Source organism: Ceratotherium simum, chromosome X (genome assembly GCF_057802395.1).
Source record: "Ceratotherium simum simum isolate JZ-2026a chromosome X, ASM5780239v1, whole genome shotgun sequence".
In the NCBI taxonomy this organism is placed as follows: Eukaryota; Metazoa; Chordata; class Mammalia; order Perissodactyla; family Rhinocerotidae; genus Ceratotherium; species Ceratotherium simum.
Window position 1 is genome coordinate 882,121 of NC_141940.1, and position 9,560 is coordinate 891,680.

General features: G+C 45.7%; 1 protein-coding gene across 1 annotated transcript in view; it reads right to left on the bottom strand.

The window, feature by feature from the left end:
- MPP1 (MAGUK p55 scaffold protein 1) overlaps window positions 1-9,532 on the bottom strand; it is a 31,774-nt gene extending 22,242 nt beyond the window's left edge. The window contains exon 1 of the mRNA XM_004443555.3: window positions 9,089-9,532. Coding sequence (XP_004443612.1) covers window positions 9,089-9,190 — 102 coding nt within the window. The 5' untranslated portion in view covers window positions 9,191-9,532. The remainder of the gene's footprint in view (window positions 1-9,088) is intronic.
- Between the last annotated feature and the right edge of the window lie 28 nt (window positions 9,533-9,560).

The window sequence follows — 9,560 nt, forward strand, 5'->3', positions numbered from 1 at the left end:
AAAAGGAAGAAAGTAGAAGGAATCAGTTTATGCAGTTTCAAGACTTACATAGTTACAAGTAATCAAGATTGTGTGGTATAGACACATAGATTCATAAAAGGAGAAATTGATAAATTGTACCTCTTAAAAATTAAAAACTTTTGCTCTGTGAAAGCCTGTGTGAAGATGATAAAAAGACAAGCTATGGACTGGGAGAAACATTTACAAACCACACACCCAACAAAAGACTAGATATATATATCTAGAATATATAAAGAATGTTCAATACTAAACAATAAAAACGATCTAATTAGAAAATGGGCAAAAGACAGGAACAGATATTCCACTAAAGAGGATATGTAAGGAAGGATGGCAAATGATATGAAAAGATGTTCAATATCATTAGCCATCAGGGAGAAATGCAAATTAACAGCATAATGAGATACTGCTACATACCTACCAGTATAGCTCAGATAAAAAAGAGTGATAACACTAAATGCTGGCAAGGATGCAAAGAAACTAAATCTCTCATCCATTGCTGGTGGGAATGTCAAATGGTACGACCATTCAGGAAGAGAGCTGAGCACCTTCTTAAAAAACTAAACAACTACCTCACAACCCAGCAACAGCAACCCAAGAGAAATGTTCACACAAAACCTGTACATGAAGGTTCATAAGAGCTTTATTCATAATAGCCAAAACCTGGAAACAATCAGAATGGCCTACAAAAGGCGAGCATACCAACAGACTATGGTCCATTCATATCATGGAACACTTCTCAGCAATGAAAAGGGACAAACTATTAACACACACAACAACTTGGGATGGATCTCAAAGGCATTCTGATGAGTGAAAAAAGTCAATCTCAAAAGGTTGCATATTATATGATTCCACTTATATAACACTCGGGATGACAAAATTAAAGAGATGGAGAACACATTAGTGGTTGCCAGGGGTTGGGGGGGTAAGGGGACACATAACTATAAAGGGGCAGCACCAGGGAACGGTTCTGTATCTTGATTGTGGTCATGGTTACATGTATCTACACATGTGACAGGATGGCACAAAACTATACTCACATATCGTACCAAGGTCAATTCCATGGTTTTGATACTGTACTATTATTGAGCTCCTAGTAGATACAGTTGAGCTTATTGCATAGAATAACTAGCAAAATGGCTGACAAGTAGTGCTTGCTTGTAACCAAAGAACTATAACTAAGAGAGCTTGGTACCAAAGAATGGGTCCAGGCAACAGATCCTGGAGAAATATGCAGTATACAGGACTGGTATGCAGACTGAGATTCCCAATCATATTCTGGGATGGGGAAGTAAGAAGCCGTGATACACTGTGACCAAACAGTTCCTCAAAGCACTGCCCATGGTGACCTGGGACCACGTGGTTAAAACTCCTCAAAGCTAGTAGCTACTGCCACAGATCCATTTAAGAAGCATGAGATCAAATCTCTCTCTAAGTAGATTCAAGAAAACTGGAAGAAATGCAGTGAAAAAAACTCCCTTTCTCAAATTAACCATCTATACTATTTCTATGTTTTTACCACGTGCATGTATTATAGAATGAACGTATAGAATGAAGAATTCCAGGGCCACTGACTGAATGATTGCTGCGAAAAAATGATGAGTTCGAATCTCAAATTTCTGGCTTCAAAGCATGAAATAAAACTCAGGACTTTCCTTGACCCTGACTTATGAATCTCTTATCACTAGTAATTGTGGGGCTGAGAAAGCTGAAAACCAAACTCAGAAATTAATTCTATGGGTTTATCAGCAACTACCATTTCTGTGTAGGACACAGGTGGCCATAAAGTCTAGAAACATGGATCATGATTTTATCATATGCTATAATGTATAACCATCAATAAACCATTTATGAGGAGTCACCTGTGTTTCCAGACTTGATAGGCCCCTGCATAATGTTCTAAACAATGACAGATTGGAAAGTCTTAGTCCAGAGAATACAAAATGACCTTTGAAAGGAGGAGAAGCCAACATGATAGTGTACCTAGAACAGGAAGATAAACTACCACCCTTACGTCATATTCTTCTTATTCAGCTTTATTAAAAGATTGCTTTTAACATGTCAGCCTTTAAATTAAGGACTCAGCAAAGCTTACAAGAGGCAGAACACATTCCAGCCAGAAAAGTTCAAGAGTTGCTATCCCAAAGGTTGGTCTTTCAAATGTGCTTATCCATCAAGATGCCTTCTCGATGACTAAGAGTCACTATCACACTCACCCAGAAGTTACAAATGATGACTAAGATAAACGGAAATCTCCAACGTAGTAACAAAGAACCAACTCACAATAGTGAGTCTTCCAAAAGCAAAGTATAATCTTCTCCACCACGAACCTGTCCTGAGACACACTCCCCAGGGCCTGTCTTCAGTGAAACTTCCCTGCACTACTCAGAAAGGGAGGGCCAGCTTCTCCTCAGTCTCACCTTACAGAAAACTCCTTCAACTAGCCCCCTGTATCTTCTCACTACAGACAATTGTAGGAGCAGGGATATGCAGACATACACTTGATGTCTGTGTGTACACACACACACATACACAAGGAGTAAAGGTGATTCCTTAATTCAATCTGGGGGTCTGAGACTACATTAAGTGCAGGAGATCTCGACACAGTTAAGTCCCAGTCTCTGCCCTTCAACAGCTCACTATAAGGAGAAATCATTCATTCATTCATTTATCTAACATAAACGAAAAATGGGAAAGATATCCTCACATCAAGTTTAAGATTGTCTTAGACTGTAAGCGCTCAAAGGACACAGACCAAGGTTGTCAGCCTTCTTCCAAACTAGCAAATGTAGTTTCACAGCGGCTTTCTGAATGGTGAGGAGGATGGCATCCGCAGGGGGACGAGACCAAAGAGAAGTCTGCTCCTCAGTGGGAGGCGAAGACAGAAGAATCGAGATTCAGACACAAGCTCTGCCTGATGAAGTTGCATCCCAGTCTTCCTGCTACACAACTGGCCCAGACTGAGCTTAGGAGAAAGGGGAAGGCATTTGCCTTTGCCTCAGGATAACTAACTGGTACAGGCTGACAACTTACACTGCAGCCTGTCCCACTTGTTCATCCACTCACCTGCCACACACCAGACACCTGTCCTGGCCCCTGATCCACTCTAACTTTTCTTGTTTCCACAGCTCATGATACATTCCAGTGTGCCATATCTATTTTACTTGTTATTCTGTTTATTTCGTCTCCCCAATCTGGAATATAAGGCCCACTCAGGCAGAGGTCTTCATCTGGTTTATTGACTCATGGACCCAGGAACCTAGGACACTGCCCAGCTGGAAGTGATGACAGGAATGACTACCACGGCACATGCTGCTGTGTTTTTGAGTTATTACCACCATCATCACCACCACTGCCATGCAATTGGTAAGTGACACAAGCAACATTGAAGAAATAATAAAGGTCAAAGGTAGTAGATTTCAGTTCGGAGAGTTCACTTCACGACTTCAAAACCGCCACCCTCATCTGCAGTGGATGTGGGAGGTCCCAGGGCTCTGGTGGGCTTGCCCTAGACCAATGACAAGAGAGAGTGGAAACGGCTCCATTCAGATTCAGGAGAAACTGGGGAGTAAACTCCCACCCACGACTCCGACTCCACGTCTGGTCTTTGCTCTGCAGCCTCTTGGCCTTTAATCACACAAAGTGCTGGAGTGGCAGCGCCTGCTGCTCTGAACGCCCTCCCTCGGAGAGGAAACAGCTTAAGTGGGGTTCAAAGGGCAGAAGCAGCTGCTCAAAGAAGTTGAGATTAAAAAGGAGATGAAAAACAAACTTGGGGGGGGCTGGGCGGTGGTGGGATGAATAAAGCAGGGGCAACTCCAGTTGGCTTTCTCATCCAAACAATGGGATTAAGAGCGAGTGACAGTGAATGGAGGAAAGAACAAACATTTGTTCAGCCTACTGTTGGGCTCTTTGCCAACTGCTTCCACATGGAGACTTAGGAGAAGGCCCAGCCAAGAAGGTGGCGATCCCCAAAGGGGACGGACCCTGGGTACTGCCAACAGCTGCAGCCCTCTACAGCCCCAGGCAAACACCCACTCTCGGCCTGGGTGAGATCCTACTCCACTTGAGGGAAAAATAAGGGAAACTGGGAGAAAACCAAGAGTGCTTCAAGTATTAGAAAGAGATTAGCACTGTTTAACCACAAACGACAAGAGCTGGGGAAAAGAGTTGGAGAGAGAGGAAGGCCTAAGAGTCAGGATTTTCTGTCAAGTACTGTCTCAAAATCATACATTTACTAGGCATGTTGTTTCGCAGGCACTAAATCTGTTGGAGAACACATACATCAATCCAAAGGCCAAGTCTCTAAAGATCCTTTTGCAAAGCGCTTTATCCACCCAATGTACTATGTACACAGGCCTAGGCTTCTCCCTCCACTGAAGAGAAAGAGGAAACCCAGGTAGCCCCACATAGAAAGAAGCACAGGACTGTGAAGCCATTAAACCAGTGCCTGGACTGTGCACATAACGCCCTCTGTGAAATCCTCATTCCCATTTTGTGCTCAATATTCAGAGGTGCAAAATGATTCAGAAACTTGTCTGAGGTTAAAAGACTAGTAAGTCTCAGACTCCAGGACTTAAATGAAGAGCACGGACTTCAGAGTTTGTGAGGGTTCAAGGAGAGAATGCAGGCACAGCGTCTTCCAAAATGCACAGCACAGAGGTGGCCTTTATATGAGGGGGACAAAAGGGTATCTGGGGACACAAAGATAGCAATCCAAGTTCATTCCTATCGGAACCGCAGGGCAGCTCTCTTCTCCCAACTCATCTCCTCACCTGGAGTCCAAGCGTCAAGAGGGCTTTTCCTCTACACAGCTTCAGCAAGGCGAACTCTGTGGGACCTAGAATCCCCCTGAGAGAACTGGTAACTTATCTAAGAAAGATTTATGGAGGTGCTTGGCAGAGAGCAGTGAGTAAGAGACAAGACCCCCACGCTCTCGCAAAGCTGGCATTCCAGTGGAATCTTCAGCTACTAAACAATCCATTGGTTAGACAGAATATTCAAAGATGATGATATGCACTATGGAGAAAAATAAAGCAGAAATGGGGCAAGGGGGTTTGCAATTCTAAAATAGGCCTTGCAGGGAAGGTGACTTTTGAGCAAAAAACCGCTGTATGTGCTTTGCTCATGTATATTTCTTTATATGAAGGGAAAAAGAAAGAGTGAAGAATCAGAAAAGAAAATTCCATGTTACAAAAGTTATATCTGGTTCCCTAATTCAGAGCTTTTCTTCCTGTTCCCCACCCCTGCGGTCACTTCCCCTCCCCCAGCCAATTTTGGAAATCCGGGGATTTACTCTGGCCTTTCTACACTCCACACCGGGAGTCCTCCTTTTTTTAGCAACACTGAAAGGTCTGAGCAATTTAGTGCTTAGGGGAAAAATCTCTGCATCAATGAAATGTCAACTGATTACCCCTGATTTAAGGGAATTGATCTTGGCCTGAAATATCTAATTCACTGTCAGGGAACATGAGCTAGGAAAGGTTATCTTCTCGAATTTAAAATATTGACTAGAATTTACATGATAAAACTCTAATTTACTTAGCCTCCAGTGGTCACAATAAACCCAGATTCTTACCTGCAAGGTATACCAAGTCCTTTACTTTTGAAAGGCAGTCATAAAGCTCCTTGAAGGGAAGGGTAGGGCAGGAGCCAGACAGGCTGAGACTACACCATGTACTGGGAAAAGTGGTGAGAGGACTAAATAATTTGAAAATTACACTTTATTTTCTATTATCCTTTCTGTGAAAAGAAAAACCTCAAATGGAAAAATTCCCTCCTCAAATGAAGCAACCAGATCCAAGTCTGGAGCAAAAGTTCTTCCTTAGGCAAAATCAGAGAACATCAGGAGCAGCCTCACTGACAATGCACACCACAGACCGGCCAGACTCAGTCAGCTTCTTGCCAGCCCAGAAGGTGCCATGCTTAGCAAGAACCTGGATGTCTTTGCACAGGCGGTTGCTCCTGCCTGGAGTGCTATACGCCAATTACATCCTAGAGACCACACGACTCAGGCTCCGACAACTTCACAGCACCCCACACCTGCCTCTGTGTCCTCCCTTACTGACTTCCTGGCCCCAGCACCAGGCCTGTACACAGTAGGCAATCAACAATCCTGTGTCAGAATGAGAGATTACCAGTGTGGGGTAATACCGCATCTCATGGCCTAAGAATCAACAGATAGGTCTTCTCAGTAGAAACTCACCTGGAGCCTGCTTAGGCCATTTGTTGATGTGGGATAGGCCCAAGTGAATTTTCAGGGATTCTCAACCTATTGCTTCAGGTCATGGGAAAAGTGCTGCTTCAAACAGGACTGAAGAGAAAAGCAGTATTAGGAATTTTACAACCAATTCTATGTGCATTAATGGATACTGCTGTAAAGAATAAGGCCAGAGAGAGCTTATAAAATTAGTTTCTCCAAGGAAGGAAAAATACTTAAATATGGGAGACAGGCTACAGTTCAAACATATTGCAAAATTATCTTTTGACAATACTTTATTAAATGTGGACTATGACTGGAAGTGAAACTTTGGGTTTTGAGTCTTTAGAACTTTTCAGAAAGCAATCCCCTTAAATGAAGCCTTCAGCAACAGAATTTTATGAATTCCATTAAAGCCAACAACTTCCTCACAGGTTTTCCTGCTTCTTGCCAGTAGAGGAAAACGTGCTGACTGCGACTGGACAGGCAGCTCTCAGGGAGATGTTGGATGTCCTGGTGTGGTTCAAAGTGCTTGATAAGCATTGCCTCAGGTAAACATCACCACAACCCTCCAAGCAGGTCCATTTTACAGAGAAGAGAAACCTAAGGCACAGAGAGCTTCAGCAGCTTGCCCAAGGCCACACAGCAAGTGAAAGGCAGAGCCTAGCGTTGGCAGCAAAGACTAGAAAGAGCCCCAAAGAGAAGGCGAATCTTAAGAAATAAGAATCAGCAGGTTCATGGGGTCAAGCCACCCCCCACCATATGGAGATTCTCCCCATGATGTGCACACCTTGGCAGACTAGGATGCTATTTCATTCAGGGATTTAGCAAGTTTTCTAATTTCATCTTCTTCAAATCCTTGAATAACACCAAAACAAACTGGCTAACTGGTAGACTGCATCCAGTATTTTAGGGTGAACTCATAGCTCCACAAAAACTACTGTTTACTCAGAGGATGTGCCCACAACATAACTCTCGTAGTGATGGGGCCTGTTTTCAAAAAGGCAAACAATCTCTCCAGTCGGCCCATAAGGAGCAGACAGGTTTACACAAAGTCTGGTCATCAAGTTACAGACTGGGCCCAGGTTGTGCTGAGGGAAAGGAGCCAGAGAGAAAGGACTGCATATAGCTGGATTCTGTTTATAAGGCAGTCTTGAAAAGGCAAAATGATAGTGCCGGAAAGCAGATTCATTCCCAGGGTGGTTTCCAGGTTTCCAAATTGGGGGAGTGACTGTAAAGGGCCACGAGAGAACTTTCTGGAGTGATGCAAATGTTCTATAGTATGGTTTTGGTAATGGTTACATGACTGGATGCATCTGTCAAATCTCATCGAACTCCACATTAAATTCGTGAATTACACGTATGCTAATTATACCTCAAAGCTGCCGAAAGTAAATTTAATAAAGAGATTTTTTTGAAAAAGTTAAGGCTCAGTCAAGTGAGTTGATTATGGGGAAGAAAAAACATCACATGTCCAAGCTTATGTGGAACCAGGTAGTTTTAGACCCTGATTCCCTCCTAGTGCACATTCCACTGCATAACTTCCAATTTTGTCTTGTCATCTGAATAACAATGACATCTTCCCCACCTGTTCATTGTGGCAATCCTTTATGCCTACAGTATGGTGATCATGATTTGTATGAACACTGCACTCTGAATGTAGTATAAAGGAAAGGCAATGTGGTGAAGCAGAAAGTACACTGAGCTTTGACTCTGCAGATACAAAATCTAGCCTCAGTTCTGAGGCTTATCAATTGTTTCCTTAAGCTAATGCCCAGAGTCTACAGCTCTATTGTTTGCCTTAACTCGTGGATTTTCAGTTTGGTCATCTGTGAAAGCAGAAGGTTACGCTAAATCTCTAATATCCACCTCTTGAGTCATTTACTAATTCAGCAAACATTTCTGAGGACCCATTTATTAGGCATTTAAAATTAAAAAAGTGACTGTGAAACAGCCTTGCCCTGGATGATCTCTAAGTCTAGGAAAGAGATGCACACTATGACTTCTGAGGGTGGGTCATCAAAAGCAACACAGCCTCTGCCTGGCTCTCTCTCTCTCTCTATCTCTGTGGATATTCACTCTTAACACCTGGCCACCATGCTGGTCTGTCTTCTGGCTGATGGCTTCAACTGACAGCCAGCCTCAGCCTCCAGATGAGTGAGTGAGTGAGTGAGTGAACGTTCTGGTGGCTTTGCCCTTGCCTGAGAGACGGTGAGTGACAACTTTACCTTGCTGGGTCCAACCCACACCCCGGAACTATGAGAGATAATAAGAAAATGCTCAACCTTCCCTCTGGGCATCTTTGAAGATACAGGTTAACAGCTATTAACTGGCCATCACAGGAATCTGGAGGGCAGAATTACCTCTGAAATCCCTGGATTCCTTGTCCACCCACAAGTATACACAGGCCACTCCATTTACACCCTAGCACAGGGGGCCCTGCCTAAATGCAGAGGGACAGTGAGTGAGCACTTTAGAGCCAGATTTGGCTTTTATAACCTTTTTTGGTGACCCAAATACAAGCATTTCAACAACTACCCCGCAAACCTACACTTGGATCTGTTCCTTAAAGTGTTTCTGTTACCCTGACTTCCATCCACGAAGTTTTCCTTGACCTTAATAAGCGCTCTGTCCAGGCCGCGGCCTCTGCTATTTCCACCTACAAGGGGTGCTGGGGGCAACGACTTACGACACCCGAAGCCCCGCAGGAACTCCTCTGGCCGCCGCGGCCTCCACCCTGGGGAGAGGGCCCCCGAGGACAGGCCCCCTGGAGGCAGGGCCGCGGTCGGGGGAGGTCCCGCGGCGGGCGGCGCGGCCTGGAGCCGAGTCCCGGCCCCGCACCCCGCGCCCTGGGGACCCGCAGGACCCGCTCACCTCGGGCCGGCTGCGCTTCTGCAGCAAGTGTTCCAGGTAGAGGTCGGAGAGCGCGGTGCGCATGCTGCCCCCGCCCTCGCCCTCGCTCGCCTTGAGCGTCATCTTGCAGGAGCCGGAACGCAGGGAAGCAGTGACTCGGGTCCGGGCGGAGCCGGGAGTGCCAGGCCGGGGGCCTGGGGAACGGCGGAGGCGGAGGCAGCGGGTCGCGACGCGACTGGGCCGGTCACCACCCCGCAGGCTGCGCGCCAGGCGGGAGGGGGCGGAGCTCCACCCACGCCCGGGCCCCCGCGAAGGCTGGCGCCCCGGGTCCTGAGGGCCGGAAGGAAGCGCAGCTCTCGCCACCGCCGCTGCAGCTGAGTCCCGGAGGGGTCGTGGGAATAAAGAAAACGGCGCCCAAACTGCGGAGGGCCCCCCAGCCTCCAGCTGGTTAAGCGTACCGCCCACACCCTCGCCAAATTCGTGGGGATGGCAG